This window comes from Mirounga leonina, unplaced genomic scaffold, assembly GCF_011800145.1.
Source record: "Mirounga leonina isolate KUSES-001 unplaced genomic scaffold, KU_Mleo_1.0 Mir_151, whole genome shotgun sequence".
In the NCBI taxonomy this organism is placed as follows: domain Eukaryota; kingdom Metazoa; phylum Chordata; class Mammalia; order Carnivora; family Phocidae; genus Mirounga; species Mirounga leonina.
Window position 1 is genome coordinate 107,596,557 of NW_023270377.1, and position 17,147 is coordinate 107,613,703.

The 17,147-nt window shown below is 45.0% G+C and overlaps 1 protein-coding gene across 1 annotated transcript in view; it reads right to left on the bottom strand.

Annotated features, from left to right (window-relative positions):
* LOC118012566 (cytochrome P450 27C1) overlaps positions 1-16,295 on the bottom strand; it is a 28,754-nt gene extending 12,459 nt beyond the window's left edge. The window contains exons 1-4 of the mRNA XM_035008238.1: positions 16,014-16,295; positions 3,800-3,990; positions 2,427-2,626; positions 877-1,086 (exon numbers count right to left, since the gene is read on the bottom strand). Of these exons, the coding sequence (XP_034864129.1) occupies positions 877-1,086; positions 2,427-2,626; positions 3,800-3,990; positions 16,014-16,295 (883 nt within the window). The remainder of the gene's footprint in view (positions 1-876; positions 1,087-2,426; positions 2,627-3,799; positions 3,991-16,013) is intronic.
* Positions 16,296-17,147: the final 852 nt, after the last annotated feature.

Consider the following 17,147-nt stretch of genomic DNA (forward strand, 5'->3'; position numbering starts at 1 on the left):
CTCTCTCACTATCTCTTTCTTTCTCTCAAGTAAATAAATAAAATCTTGAAAAAAAAGTTAAAGACAAGCTAAGCATCTCTTCCTCTCTAAAAATAATGCAAAAGATACTTGCAAATGTTTGCTTTACTCATCAAAGAGCCAAGAAAGCTTTGGAGTAACAAAACTACAGATCCCTTCTTTTTTTTTTTTCCTACTATGTTTCCAGAAGACAGAATGGAGTGAGCGTAAAGGCCATGTTACATAAAAAGATAGTGGCACTTTCAATCCATTAGAACTTACATATTCAAATAAATGTTGGCCTTCAAAAGACACTATGGGACACATCTTTCAATGTCAGTGTTGTTCTAAAAACATTGTTCTAACAAACATTTTGCAAAGCTTTTCTTTTTGGAAATTCTTGGTTAGCTATGTAGGGAAACTAATCTCGCTTTGCTGGGTTTGAACACAGTATTGTTTCCTAGTTTGTTTTGCCAGAGGAAGTTGTCTCTTTCCAAAAAGCTGCAAATGAGAATGTTCGAGTGAAAGTGCACAGGCCCAAAACGCTGTCCATCTCAAGCACTGACAGAATTACTGGACCAAAGTCATCATCTCCCTTAGACAACATTTACTTGCATAAATCACCGCTAGCATGTTTGTCACAATAAAAAGAATTTAAAAAGGAGAACTCCGTCGTGTTGCTGATAGTGGCAACCCACATGCATCTCGTCATCTGAGAAGCCGAGCCAAATACCGACCGGGTCCAAGTAAAAACGCGCAACTGCATCAGGCCACCCTCCGGAACGTCACCCCGCCGGCGGCATGAGCATCAGATGCACCACGATCCACGCAGTTGTGTCAACTGGTGAGACAACAGGTGCCCCTCGATTCTTCTCTTACTGAATTTGAAGAGTCCGTCCCAGGACCTGCAGAACTCCCGCCAGGGTTTCGGGATGAAGGGGCGCAGCCACCTGGGGATGGCGCCCGCGTACATGGAGGTCTTGAACATGCTGAACATGAGCCCCAGAGCCTCGATGTAGTCCACGGTGGGCTGTGGGACGCTATTCTCCAGGCAGCCCAGGCGGCTCTCATAAAGGATGGTGGCCACCCCTGCACAGGAGAGAGAGTTTAAAAACCCTCTTCTTCTCCATTACTCACAGTATCAACATGCAATATCCAGCCATAAAAGTAAGTTGCAAAAGTAATCGAGGTGCCTTCCTCCAGCGAGGTTCTACTGTATCACCAGAGGTTTCCTCTACCAGGTCCTGAGCTACAGGGCTCTGAGTATTCAGTGCTGATGGAAAACAGGTCGGCAGGTCATTCCTTCTGCCTGGCAGGGCTCAGCCGCATCACACCCCCTCCCTCCCTCCCCTCCCGAGGGTTTGTTCAAGACCCAGGATGCAAAGTCCCCAACCTTTTGGCCACTTGCCCAACGTTGGGGAATTGAAAGGTGGCTCCTCTGGGCCAGGAAGGGGGGAGCCCCAGAGAGCCTCAGGAGCAGAGGAAACAGCCTCAATGAATCAGGAAAAGCAGGATTTTCCACTGTTTTTACAACTCATCTCTCTGTTGATTTCGTTACTTTGTTCAGGGAGCATTAATATAACTTTAAAAAGTTAACTTAAAAATTAAATTTGAAATAAGGTAAACTCACTTTTAAAAAAGGAGAACCCTGATAGAAGGAAGGTCCTTGGGAAAAAGCAAAGTACAAAACAAGATGTTTGGTTCACTACTGTTTTGTTTTGGTTTTTTTTTAAGTAAAAGGTAGGGACACCTGTCGGCTCAGTAGGTTAAGCGTCTGCCTTCGGCTCAGGTCATGATCCCAGAGTCCTGGGATGGAGCCCCACATCAGGCTCCTTGCTCAGCGGGGAGGCTGCTTCTCCCTCTGCCTTGCCTGTCCCTCCCCCTGCTTGTGCTCTGTCTCTCTCTCCTCCTCTAACCAAAAAAAAAAAAAAAAAAAAGAATATTCACATGTATCCCTTAAAGAAACTGGTGACCTCCCCAGGTCAAGAGAGAGGGAGAGGGCGGGGACTTTTCAATGACTACCTTTGGGGTTTGATTTTTGACTTTAGGACATGGATGGGAATGTCCTACCCATCCCACATGAATTTTAAAAGCCAGAATGACTGTGGTAGAGGCCCTCCAAACTTCTGTTTGCTACAAACTGTGCTAAAGCAAAATGTGCAGGAATAAGGAGCATGATTCTTGAGTTAAATAGACCTGGATTTGAAACTAAGTTTCTGTCACTAAAAATGGAGGCAGGTTTTCAGTTTCCCCACTTGTAAACCAGTGGCGGTGGAACACCTGGCTAAGTTTGCACCGTGAGGGCTATGGGTGTGTATGTGCGGGGCTCAGCACAGTGCCTGCCGGGGACACAGGGCATGCCCAGTGGATGAGAACTATCATTTTGGGCAAATGTCCTTTCTTCCATCTACCTCCTGACTTCACCTCACCTTCCATTGAATATTTGAAGAAAAGTTCATTGACATTGGTCACAGTTTCTCCATCTCCTGCCTGGCTCTTGAGGATGTAGATTCTTTTAATTAAATCAGCAATAACTTGGTTGATTTCTCCTGAAAAAACGGCCACATCTCTTGGTTTCAGAATTCTTTGTCTCAATACACGTCTCATCTTGAGCCACTGTTCACCCTCCCTAGAAGAGTAAAGTGAGCTTCAAATAATCTTACTTCCACTGACATTCTGGAAAAGAACTCAGGGAACCTCTAAGAGTTTCCCCAGCAATAAAAAAGCCAACAAGGTCTTCCGATCCAAATGGAATTAAGATACTGTGCAGGGAGAGGAGAGTAACTTCAGCCTTGCCGTCTGTTCCCCTTGAAGCAAACTTTAAGGGGAAAAACTGCCCCTGGGAATCATCTTTATGAAAGTAATATGATTTCCTTTGAAAAACCTTGCAAAACTGTTATAATAATGAGACACGAGGCTGTTGTGATTAGCAAAAGAGAAAAAGGTTTATGTGTATAAACTCCTGAACCCTGAGTCCTGAACTGAGCTCCTGGGCAGAGAGTGGATAGTGGATGCCAAGCCGCAGGTGATGGTGCAGAGAGCAAAGAGCTTTTGCAGCATTTGGCCACTCCCCTCCAGGGCTGGACCAATGGGGAGGAGGTATTTGATTATTTCCCTCAGAGCAGAAGTTGAGGGACTCTGGTGATGTCCAGTCCCAGCTTTTATTTACCTCATTTGAGAATCCTATGGTTGTGTTTCTCCCCAATTCATGCATAGGGCATATATATATATATATATATAAAGAATCACAAATAAAATTCCTAACCAAAGGGATTTGGACCAGGGGATCCACAGATGCTCTGTGTTCTCCTTCCTGCCTGGGACTGGGCTGATTAGCTCTTAGGGGCACAGAGGTGTCGGTGAGCCTTGTTTACAAGTAATAATCATAGCCTGTTATGAGACGAGAACTGCATCACATAGTGATCCATGCAGGAAGGATCTTAGCCCCTCTTCAGGGCCTCCTAAAGCAGCTGCCTGCCTCCTTCCCTGCCCACAGATCAGCTCTGTGATCCACCCCCCACTTGGTTGTCACTGAGAGGACACCTACAGCCTCCGAGCACTGCTTGAGAAACAATTCCTCCCCTCTCCCAAGCTCGTGTGACCCGACCTTGTCCCTGCCATCAAATCTCTTCCCAGAGGAGAAGGGACAGGGCCCTCAGCACCAGTATTTAGGAGATCATGCAAAGACGCTATTTTGACACTACTCCACTGGGAGTTGTGCAGTTTATTAAAGACTGGTTTTCAGAGCCCAGCCTCGAGGCAGGGGTCTCCCAACCATGGTCCACCCAGGCCACATACTCACGCCGAGATGAGCCCGGTGGATCTCCCTCGTAAGTGTCGGTACTCCTGCCAGGACCCCATGTCGGCTCTCTGGGGCATGGCCCCCTCTGCCCGGAGCACCTGAGCCACCATGTCTCGGTCTGCAATAGATACTACAGACTGAAGACCAAAGTGAGACTTGAAGATTTTTCCATATTCCTGTGTGTGCTTCTGCTGCAATACCATGGAGAAACCAAAAAAGGAAAAAATACAGATATGATATACCTTTGACATAAACATTTCTATGTGTTAGGGGAGAGAAAATTGGGGCAGAGGAAAGCTCTACATTATACAGAGCTGAATCAGAGTTGTAACTTTACATATTCCTGAGATAAATGTACTTGAACGTCATTAACCATATTCACATAAGTTTTCTTATTCTTTAGAGCTATGTTTTTAACAATACTTAGCTGTGTGGAGCAACAGGAGAGAAATGTCATTATGGATGGAAATGAACTGCAGAGCCTTCAATGGCCTGAGCCGAAAAGACTGTGCCAGCCCCTGACCCAGACCCTCAGCAGCTCTGCCACCCTGTTCTGCAGAGAGAGAGCCCTCTGCAGGCAATCTGTAATGAACCTGTAAAAATGGCCCCCAGCAAGAAAATGAAAGAAAGCATCCAGATTAGAAAGAGAGAAGTAAAGCTACCTTTAATCAGAGAAGACATGGATCTCCCATATAGAAAATTCTAAGGAATCCACTAGAAAACTATCTGAGCTAATAAACAAGTTCAGCAAGCTTGCAGGATATAAGATCAATATACAAAAGTCAGTTGTATTTCCATATACTAGCAATGAACAATCCCAAAAGAAAAGTAAGAAAACAATTCCATTTATAATAGCATCAAAAACAATAAAATGCTTAGAAATAAATTTAACAAAGAAAGTGCAAAACTTATACTTTGAAAGCCATAAGAGATCATTGAAAGAAATTAAAGGAGACATATCCCATGTTCATGGGTTGGAAGACTTAATATTATTAAGATGGGAATACTCCCCAAATTGACCCATAGATTCAACATAATCTCTATCAGAATTTCTGTTGACCTCTTTGTAGAAAATTAACAAGCTTAAAATGGAAATGCAAGGGACCAAGAATAGAAAACAACCCTAAAAAAAAAAAAAGAGCAAAGTTGAAGACTTCCCTTTTCTCTATTTCAAAACTTGCTACAAAAGCAACAGTAAGAGAGAAGGAAAGATGGCGGAGAAGTAGGGGACCCTATTCCAACTGGTCCCCGGAATTGAGCTGGATATCCACCAGACCACTCTGAGCACCCACGAAACCAGCCTGAGGTGTAAGAAGATCTGGATCTCTACAAACAATATCACAGGTGGTTGGTTTTGAGGTATGAAGCAGGGAGCTGTGATTCCATGGGCAGATATCAGAGGAAAAACGGCAGCGGGAGGGTGCCTGGCCATGGGGATCCTACACCACCGGTGAGTGACAGCCTCGCACGCTGCGGACGGGGCACAGACTCACAGACCGGTAGCATCAGGAAAGGACTTTAGGGCAGCCCCCGGGGTGGAAACCAGGAGCAGCGGGGTCGAGGGGGCGAACTGGGAGCAGCTGGTGGTTTTAGAAGCACGAAGGGCAGAGACGTGCCCTGACCTGGAGGCAGGACTGGGAGCGCTGCGGAGGGGCGCACAACCCAGGACATTGCTGTTTATAGCAACACGGACAGAGACGGAGAGGGTTCGGACAGAGACGGAGATGATGTGGCCTGGAGAGCTCACTGAAGGACAGACTGTGATCTCTCCGCTCTGAGGCAGAGGGCTGGAAATGGTCTCTTCTGCTCTGACTCATGGGAGAGTTGCGGAAAGTCACCAGGGAAAGGCACCAGAGAACAAAAGCCCCAAAGACTGATTCCCACTGAGCCCATCCCCTGCCACAGGGGCGCAGGGCAACTCCACCCGAACAGGGTTGCCTGAGTAACAGCGCGGCAGGCCCCTCCCGCAGAAGACAGGCTGAGAAAACAAGAGGCCAGCAACCCTAAGGTCCCAAGAAAACAGGTGCATCTTGCTTGGGTTCTGGTCAATAATTTCGACTCTATACATTCCCTCAAACACCCGTCAACAGAATGACTAGGAGGAGGAACCCCCAAAATAGAAAAGACTCAGAGATTATGACTTATGCTGCAGATTTACAAATGGATGCAGACATAACCAAGATGTCAGAGATGGAATTCAGGCTAGCAATTGTGAAGACAATGGCTAGAATGGAGAAATCAATTAATGGCAACATAGAGCCTCTAAGGGCAGAAATGAAAGGTGAATTAGCAGAACTTAAAAATGCTATCAATGAGGGCGCCTGAGTGGCTCAGTTGGTTAAGCGACTGCCTTCGGTTCAGGTCATGATCCTGGAGTCCCTGGATCGAGTCCCACATCGGGCTCCCTGCTCGGCAGGGAGTCTGCTTCTCCCTCCGACCCTCCCCCCTTTCATGCTCTCTCTCTCTCAGTCTCTCTCTCTCAAATAAATAAATAAAATCTTTAAAAAAAAATGCTATCAATGAGATCCAATCCAATCTAGATAATCTAACAGCTAGGGTAACTGAGACAGAAGAGAGAATAAGCGATCTGGAAGACAGTATAATAGATAAAAAGGGAAAAGAGGAGACCAGGGAAAAAAAACTCAGAATCCATGAAAATAGAATCAGAGAAATAAGTGACACCATGAGGCATTCCAATGTCAGAATAATTGGAATCCCGGAGGGAGTGGAAAGAGAGAGAGGACTAGAAGATGTATTTGAGCAAATCGTAGCTGAGAACTTCCCTAATCTGGGGAATGAAACATTCACATCCTAGAGGCAGAGAGGACCCCTCCCAAGATCAAGGAAAACAGGCCAACACCCCAGCATGTAATAGAAAAACTTGCAAATCTTAGAACCAAGGAAACCATCTTAAAGGCAGTTAGGGGGAAGAGATTCCTTACGTACAGAGGGAGGAACATCAGAATAACATCAGACCTATCCACAGAGACCTGGCAAGCCAGAAAGGCCTGGCAAGACATATTCAGGGTACTAAATGCGAAGAACATGCAGCCAAGAATACTTTATCCGACAAGGCTGTCATTTAGAATGGATGGAGAGATGCAGAGTTTCCACAACTGGCAGAAACTGAAAGAATATGTGACCACTAAGCCGGCCCTGCAAGAAATATTAAGGGGGGTTCTATAAAAGGAGAAAGACCCTAACAGTGATATACAACAGGAATTTACAGGGACAATCTATAAAAACAATGTCTTCACAGGCAACATGATGACAATTAATTCATATCTTTCGATAATCACTCTCAACGTGAATGGCCTAAACGCTCCCATAAAACGGCCCAGGGTTGCAGACTGGATAAAAAGACAGGACTCATTCATACGCTGTCTACAAGAGACTCATTTTGAACCTAAAGATACATCCAGACTGAAAGTGAAGGGATGGAGATCCATGTTCCATGCCAGCGGACCTCAAAAGAAAGCTGGGGTAGCAATTCTTATATCAGACAAATTCGATTTTAAACTAAAGTCTGTAATAAGAGACACAGAAGGACACTCTATCATTCTTAAAGGGTCAATCCAACAAGAAGATCTAACAATTGTAAATATCTATGCCCCCAACATGGGAGCAGCCATCTACATAAGCCAATTGTTAACCAAAATAAAGAGTCATATTGATAACAATACGTTAATTGTAGGAGACCTCCATACTCCACTCTCAGCAATGGATAGATCATCTAAGTAGAAAATCAACAAGGAAATAAGAGCTTTGAATGATACATTGGACCAGATGGACCTCATAGATATTTACAGAACATTCCACCCTAAACAACAGAATACTCATTCTTCTCGAGCGCACATGGAACTTTCTCCAGAATAGACCACATACTGGGTCACAAATCAGGTCTCAACCAATACCAAAAGATTGAGATTATTCCCTGCATATTCTCAGACCACAATGCTCTAAAACTGGAACTCAATCACAAGAAAAAATTTGGCAGAAATTCAAACACTTGGAAGCTGAAGACACTCTGCTCAAGAATGTTTGGGTCAACCAAGAAATCAAAGAAGAACTTAAACAATTCATGGAAATCAATGAGAATGAAAACACATCGGTCCAAAACCTATGGGATACTGAAAAGGCAGTCCTAAGGGGGAAATACATAGCCATCCAAGCTTCACTCAAAAAAATAGAAAAATCCCGAATTCACCAACTAACTCTACACCTTAAATTACTAGAGAAAAAGCAACAAACAACGCCTAAGCCATGCATTAGAAGAGAAATAATTAAAATTAGAGCAGAAATCAATGAATTAGAAACCAGAAACACAGTAGATCAGATCAACAAAACTAGAAGTTGGTTCTATGAAAGAATTAATAAGATTGATAAACCACTGGCCAGACTTATCCAAAAGAAGAGAGAGAATTAATAAAATTATGAATGAAAGGGGAGAGATCACGACTAACACCAAGGAAATAGAAACAATTATTAGAAATTATTATCAACAACTATATGCCAATAAACCGAGCAATCTGGATGAAATGGAGGCCTTCCTGGAAACCTACAAGCTGCCAAGACTGAAACAGGAAGAAATTGACAACCTGAGTAGGCCAATAACCAGTAACCAGATTGAAGCAGTGATCAAAAACCTCCCAAAAAACAAGAGTCCAGGGCCTGATGGATTCCCTGGGGAATTCTACCAAACATTCAAAGAAGAAATAATACCTATTCTACTGAAGCTGTTTCAAAAAATAGAAACAGAAGGAAAACTTCCAGACTCATTCTATGAGGCCAGCATTACCTTAATCCCCAAACCAGGCAAAGACCCCATCAAAAAGGAGAATTTCAGACCGATATCCCTGATGAATATGGATTCCAAAATCCTCAACAAAATCCTAGCTAATAGGATCCAACAATACATTAAAAGGATCATCCACGATGACCAAGTGGGATTTAGCCCCGGGATGCAAGGGTGGTTCAACATTCGCAAATCAATCAATGTGATAGAACACATTAATAAGAGGAGGGAGAAGACCCATATGGTCCTCTCAATTGATGCAGAAAAAGCATTTGACAAAATACAACATCCTTTCCTGATTAAAACTCTTCAGAGTACAGGGATAGAGGGAACATTCTTCAAGCTCTTAAAATCCATCTATGAAAAACCCACAGCGAATATCATCCTCAATGGGGAAGAGCTGAGAGCCTTTCCCTTAAGATCAGGAACACGTCAAGGGTGCCCACTCTCACCATTGTTGTTCAACATAGTACTAGAAGTCCTAGCAACAGCAATCAGACAACAAAAAGAAATAAAAGGTATTCAAATTGGCAAAGAAGAAGTCAAACTCTCTCTTTTCACAGACGACATGATACTTTATGTGGAAAACCCAAAAGACTCCACCCCCAAATTACTAGAACTCATCCAGCAACTCAGTAATATGGCAGGATACAAAATCAATGCACAGAAATCAGTTGCTTTCTTATACACTAACAACGCAACTGTAGAAAGAGAAATTAGAGAAATGATTCGATTTACAATAGCACCAAAAACCATAAGAAAACTCAGAATAAAGCTGACCAAAGAGGTGAAGGATCTATACTCTAGGAACTACAGAACACTCATGAAAGAAATTAAAGAAGACACAAAAAGATGGAAAAATATTCCATGCTCATGGATCGGAAGAATAAACATTGTTAAAATGTCTATGCTACCCAGAGCAATCTATACCTTCAATGCCATCCCGATCAAAATTCCAATGACATGTTTCAAAGTGCTGGAACAAACAACCCTAAAATTTGTATAGAATCAGAAAAGACCCCGAATCGCCAAGGAGATGTTGAAAAAGAAAAACAAAGCTGGGGGAATCACGTTGCCCGATTTCAAGCTATATTACAAATCAGTGATCACCAAGACAGCATGGTACTGGCACAAAAACAGACATACAGACCAATGGAACAGAATAGAGAACCCAGATATGGACCCTCAACTCTATGGTCAAATAATCTTTGACAAAGCAGGAAAAAACATGCAATGGAAAAAAGACAGTCTCTTCAATAAATGGTGCTGGGAAAATTGGACAGCCACATGCAGAAGAATGAAACTCGACCATTTTCTAACACCACTCACAAAGATAAACTCAAAGTGGATGAAAGACCTCAATGTGAGACAGGAATCCATCAAAATCCTAGAGGAGAACATAGGCAGTAACCTCTTTGACATCGGCCACAGCAACTTCTTTCAAGATACATCTCCAAAAGCTAGTGAAACAAAAGCAAAAATGAACTTTTGGGACTGCATCAAGATAAAAAGCTTCTGCACAGCAAAGGAAACAGTCAACAAAACAAAGAGGCAACCCACAGAATGGGAGAAGATACTTGCAAATGACGCTACAGATAAAGGGCTGGTATCCAAAATCTATAAAGAACTTCTCAAACTCAACACCCAAAAAACAAATAATCAAGTCAAAAAGTGGGCAGAAGATACTAAAAGACACTTCTCTGAAGAAGACATACAAATGGCTAACAGACACATGAAAAAATGTTCATCATCATTAGCCATCAGGGAAATCCAAATCAAAACCACACTGAGATACCACCTTACACCAGTTAGAATGGCAAAAATGGACAGGGAAAGAAACAACAAATGTTGGAGAGGTTGTGGAGAAAGGGGAACCCTCTTACACTGTTGGTGGGAATGCAAGTTGGTACAGCCACATTGGAAAACAGTGTGGAGGTGCCTCAAAAATTTAAAAATAGAGCTACCCTATGACCCAGGAATAGCACTCCTGGGCATTTACCCCAAAGACACAGATGTAGTGAAAGGAAGGGCCATATGCACCCCAATGTTCATAGCAGCAATGTCCGCAATAGCCAAACTGTGGAAAGAGCCAAGATGCCCTTCAACAGGTGATTGGATAAAGAAGATGTGGTCCATATATACAATGGAATATTACTCATCCATCAGGAAAGATGAATACCCAACTTTTTCATCAACATGGATGGGACTGGAGGTGATTATGCTAAGTGAAATAAGTCAAGCAGAGAAAGTCAATTATCATATGGTTTCACTTATTTGTGGAACATAACGAATAGCATGGAGGACATTAGTAGAAGGAAGGGAAAAATGTGGGGGGAGGAGAATTAGAGGGAGAGATGAACCATGAGAGACTATGGACCCTGAGAGACAAACAGGGTTTTAGAGAGGAGGGGGGAGGGGTTAGGCCGGTGATGGGTATTAAGGAGGGTGCATACTGCATGGAGCACTGGGTGTTATACGAAAACAATGGATGGTGGATCACCACATCAAAAACTAATGATGTATTGTATGGTGACTAACGTACCATAATAAAATTAAAAAAAAAAAAAGCAACAGTAACCAAGACAATGTAATACTGACATGAGGATGAACATCTAAACCACGGGAGTAGAACTGAGAATTCAGAAATAAACCCGTACATCTCTGTCAATTGATTTTCAACAAGGGTGCCAGTGCCAAGACAATTAAATAGGGGAAGAATAGTCTCTTCAACAAATGCAGGGACAAATGGGTATCTACAGGCAAAGAATGAACTTATACCCTTCTCTCATACCAGATATAAATATTACCTCAAAAGGGTTCAAGTCCTAAAGGTAAGAGCCAAAACTATAAAATTCTTAGAAGAAAAGATAGGGGTAAATCTTCATAACCTTGAATTTGGCAATGGTGTCTTAAGATATAATACCAAAACCACAAACAACAAAAGAAAAAGTAGATAATTGGACTTCATTAAAATTTAAAACTTTGGTGTTTCAAAGGACACTATAAAGAAAGTAAAGGATAATCCCCAGAACTGAGAAAATATTTGCAAAGCACATATCTGATAAGGGACTTGTATGTAAAACATATAAAGAACTATGACAACTCAATAAAACAATGAACCAATTAAAGACTGGGCAATTATTTGAATGGACATTTCTCCAAAGAAGATATACAAATGGATAATAAGCAGATGAAAAGAAACTCAACATCATTAGTCATCAGGGAAATGCAAATCATAATCACAATGAGATGCCACTTCACACCCACTAGAATGGTTGTAATCAAAAGGATAGGTAATAACAAGCCCTGGCAAGAATGTGGAGAAATCACAACCTCTTACACTTGCTGGCTGGAATGTACATACTGCAGCCACTTTGAGAAACGGTCTGGCAGATTCTCAAAAGGTTAAAATTGAGTTACTATTTGACCCTGAAATTCCACTCCTAGATATATATCCAAAGAAATGAAAACATATGTCTATACAAAAATAAACTTATATTGAACGTTCATAGCTGCATTTTTCACAATTAGGAAAAAGGTGGAAACAATCCACGTGTCTGTCAACTGATGAATGGACAAGCAAAATGTAGTATGTCCTCACACTGGAATATTATTTGCCCATAAAAAGAAATGAGGCACTGGTACACACCACAACATAGATGAACCTTGAAAATGTGATGCTCAGTGAAAGAAGCCAGACACAAAAGACCACATGTTATGACCCAGTTATATGAAATGTCCAGAATAGGCCAGTCTACAAAGACAAAAAGTAAATTAGTGGTTGCTTATGGCTGGGGGGGATGGAGAGTTGGGGAGTGACAGCTAAATGAAACAATATGGGGTTTCTTTTCAAAGTTATGAACATGTTCTGGGGCACCTGGGTGACTCAGTCATTAAGCGTCTGCCTTTGGCTCAGGTCATGATCCCAGGGTCCTAGGATCAAGGCCCGCATCGGGCTCCCTGCTCGGAGGGAAGCCTGCTTCTCCCTCCTCCACTCCCCCTGCTTGTGTTCCCTCTCTCGCTGTCTCTCTCTCTCTGTCAAATAAATAAAATCTTTGAAAAAAATAAATGAATAAATAATAAAAAATAAATAAAGTTATGAACATGTTCTAAGGTTAAGTGGGGTGACTGTTGTATGGTATGTGAATTATATCTCAATAGCTCTAGTACCAAAAAACAAAGAGAAATCACAATAAATGTAAATGGGTTAAATAAATAAATAAACGAGAGAGAGAGAGAAAGTCCCTTCCAGCCTGGCTCAGCATGGCACAGCCAGGTCTGAGCATATGGGGAAAATGACTAAGTCTCTCTTTGGTGTCTGCCAACATTTCTCATCACCCCAATTCTCAACCTCAAAAATAGCAGGCCAAAGAGTCCATTGTCTCTCCATTCTTCCTTCTACTCCTCAGGTAGAAGATACTCACTTTCTTATCAACCTGGGTGAAGTCCTCCCACCCAGAGATGAAAACACTCAGACTCAACTGGAAGGTGTTCCTCTGGGTCTCTGAATGGGTGCCATGGTTGAGATGACTGTTAATAGCCAACTACTGGGAAATGGGTCACTCCCCAGGCAAATCCAGCTACTGAACAGGCACCATCAGCACTAAGGAGCAACTGACCAGGCACGAGAAAGAACAAGATGGATGACCCAGATAGTGTACAGCACTTTTTTGCTAGTGGACCACAGAAGAGTACAGTCAGTCCTGGTACTTAGAATTTGCATAGACATTAAGAGCACAGACACTGGAGTTTGAATCTTAGCTCAGTGTGTACTAGCTAGGCAAACTTACCCACTGTACTTCAGTTTCCTCACCTGTGAAATGAACAAATAATAGAACTTCCCTCATGTGTAGGACTAGAACTGTGCCTGGCACATGAAAAGAGTTCTAGAAATGTTCATTATTCATATTTACATGTTATGATTATAGCTTACGAAGCCCCTCCACAGCCCTAATCTCATTTGATCACATAATAACTTGTGAGATGGATGAGGATTGTCAGATTCCTGCACAGACAAGGAAAATGAGGTCTAGAGAGAATAAGTGATTAGCCAAGACTCCACAGGTGCATGTAGAGGGCCAGCATTTGAACACAGGGCCCTCCTGCTCTGTCACATCTGAAACAGCCTCTAGCGACACAGGCTAGGATGTTGCTCTGTCACTAATTAGCTGCAAGACCTCGGGCAAGTCACTCAGCCAACACTTGGGTCTTTCCCACCTGTACGGGAAAGACTTGAACCATATAGATGACTGGCAAGCTAACACTGTGATCACGAGTCTAGTAAAGTATACTGGAGGTAATGGTCACAGAGTAACTGTCTTCCTCCTACAAGGGTCTCAGGAGCAAGCTGGAGAGCAGGGCAGAGGGTTTTACTAGAATCTTATTCAGTCTAGAGCAACCTGAGCACACCTGCAGTGGGGTAACCCCAGGCCATAAAGCACTCCCTGAGGTCCTCAGAGGGGTTGCAGGAGGATTCCCGCTCTTGTAAATGAGTGCTATTTGGAGAATAAAGGAAAAGGGGAGCCCAGAAGGACAACGGAGCTGGGAACAGTTGGGGCCTGTCTACTGTGTTTTGAGAAAGCACGGGTGAGTCAGTTCCGTGACTGTCCTCTGGCAGGTGTGTGCCACCACTCAGGACCATCACGGTGATAGGTGTAGTCTGAGCCTTGGGCAGGAGGGTTGCGTGTCGGGTGATGGCGGGAAGCAGGGCAGATGCAGGGAAAATGCCCCTCTGAACTGAGACACTTTCTGGCGGTGGAGAGGTGGCTCTCTAGGCCGCTTCTGCTAGACATGCAGGTTTAACAGTGGTCAGCTTCTCAAAGAAACCTGTGCTGCGGAACAAACTGTGGGCTTATGCTGTGAGGATAAAAGCAGATGGCAACAGAAGTGGATAAAAGTAAAAAAAAATTAATTAATTAAAATTAAAAAAAAAAAAGCAGAAACAAAAATACCAAGCTGTACTGACTTGTTCACAGTCAATAACAAAACATGTTTTTCCCCATTTGAAAACTATCACATCCTGATATCTTATGTCCAGATCCCACAGGGAAAAGAAAGAAAATCCTTTTTGACCCCTAGAAGCATGTCAGGTGGAAAACTGTGTAAGGTTGGTGTGGGGGATGGAGAGGAGGGTCTGGAATTTCAGTCAAATTAAACTTGCTCCTGAGTTGGGTTTTTTCTCCCAATGAGGTTTCTGCTTCTCTAGCCCAATCAGGGCCTCTGCACCATCAGGTATGTTTCTTGGTTGAGGGAATGAATGAATGACCATGACCACAGGCCAAGTGGGTGGTCACGGAAGGCTTCCTTGGAGAAGTGCTTTGAAGGATGACCCATGAGTTTTGAACAAAAGTAAGTGGGACGGGGGTGGAGGGAGGGTGTTCTTGGAAGCGGTTAGAAGGCCCAGATCCCAGAAAGAAGTGTGCGCAGGGGTGGGAGCCTGAGGAAATGAAGAAGTCAAGTAAGGAAGCAGCTGCCAGAGCGAGAGGAAAGGAGATCCCATGACCCTTGCAGGTGGAGGGTCCCACCTTGCAATGAAAGGCGCAATTTGGGATGGGTAAAAGAAGGGAAAACTCAGGGTCAAGATGAGAAACTGTAGGCTGACGTGTCCCAAAACTCCCACAGGTTGTTGGAACGACTGGGTTCTTCCTAGATCCCTGCCCGAGTCCGGGCTTGCAGCCGAGGTTCATTTACATTCGTGTGGCGACCCCATCACCTGGAGGCTAAGGAACCTGTGGCCTCCGAACCTCAGATGTTTGGGGGAGGGGGGCGTGTTTGTTTTCCATTTATAAAATACAAGCAAAAAGGACCAGAAACGGACGCAACATGACCTCGGCCGGCCGCGTAGACACGGTGCTCTGTAGAGCTCAGAGCTGCTCGCAGCGCTCCCGGGCCGGGCCCCCGACGTCCCCGCGAGAGAAGTTCTTCTGGGCCCCCCTCGGGGCCATCCCGGGGCTGGACCGCGACTCCCTCCGCTGGGCTCCGCAAGCCTCAACCCGCGCCTCCGCCCGCGGGGGTCCACCCCGAGCGGGTCTCCTACCTGGGGACACCTCCCAGGCACCCCTCCTCGGGCTCACTCCCCAGAACCCTCTCCCCGGCTCGCCCAGCGCGGAGACCCTGCCCTGGCGCCCTTCCTTGAAGCCCCTTTCTTGGCGCCCCCTGCCCGGCGTCCCCTCCCCGGCATCCGCTGCCCGGTGCCTCCTTCTTGGGGTCCCTCCCGGGGGACCCTCCTTGACGTCCCCTTCCCGGCCGGGCTTGGCGCCCCCTCCCCGGCGTCCCCCTCCCGGTACCCCCTCCCTGGAGTTCCTTCGGGCACCCTCCACGGCGCCTCCTTCCGGACGCCCTCCGGCGCGCGCGAGGCCTCCGCGCTCAGAGGAACAGTCCCCTGGCCCGCTCCCCTTCCCACCCCGCGCGCGCTGCTACCTGGATCTCGTGGATGCGGCTGAAGCCGTCCTTCCAGAAGAACTCCACCAGGTTGGAGAGGCTGCGGGGCCCCGGCATGGCGGCGAGGCTGCGGGGCCCTTCGGCCCGGCCCCCGGCCCGCGGCGCTCCCGGCCTCCCCGCTCCTTTGTCCTCGGCCCGCGTCCCCGCCGGCAGCCGGGCGCCCTCGGGCCGGGAGGGCCGTGAAGCCCCGGCGCTCAGGAACCCGCCTCGCCCGGCAGCCGGGCTCACTCGGGCGTTCAGGATTCGCGCCAGGAGAGCCATTGCAGCCGTTTGGGTTGGTTGGTTGGTCGAAGCAATTGTTTTGTTTGGGGAGATGCTGCCCTTTGGGGTTCCTCTTTGCTTCAGTGTGTTCGAGCAGCACTTCGAACTCATACCGCCTGGGCATCAGTTTACACAGACCATTATTAAAGGCTCCCTCCCCTAAGGCTGGGGGGAAAAAAGGGGGGTGGTCTGTGATTAGACTGCAAGAGAATGAGGCGGTTACCTTTTCTTCACATCACATTAATTCACCACTTAAGCGTTCTTCAAAACCACAAAATTTTAAGTTCAACCCCACTTCCGACCATGGCCAAAAAAAAAAGAAAAGTCTACTGGAATTTTCAAAAGTATTTTCTTCCTTAAAAATTACTATGGAGAGTACACCCAAAAAATCTAATTCACCATATATATATATATATGTTTTAGAAACCGCTCTTCATGATTTCAAGCTATACAGTTATAATTCAACATGCAAAAATGTTAGATGATTTGTGCATGTAGTTCGTGATATTGTAAAATGGCCACATTATTATTTTACCATAAGTTTCCATAAGAATTGTGCAGTCTCAGGGGCGCCTGGGTGGCTCAGTTGGTTAAGCAACTGCCTTCGGCTCAGGTCATGATCCCGGAGTCCTGGGATCGAGTCCCACGTTGGGCTCCTGGCTCAGCGGGGAGCCTGCTTCTCCCTCTGACCCTCTCCCTTCTCATGCTGTTTCTCTCTCCCTCCCTCTCTGATAAATAAATAAAATCTTAAAAAAAAAAAAAAAAAAGAATTGTGCAGTCTCCGTCTGGCTTTTATGAGTCTCCTGGATTTTATCCCAGCACACCACTGCAAGTAGTGAGGAAGTGTGGTGC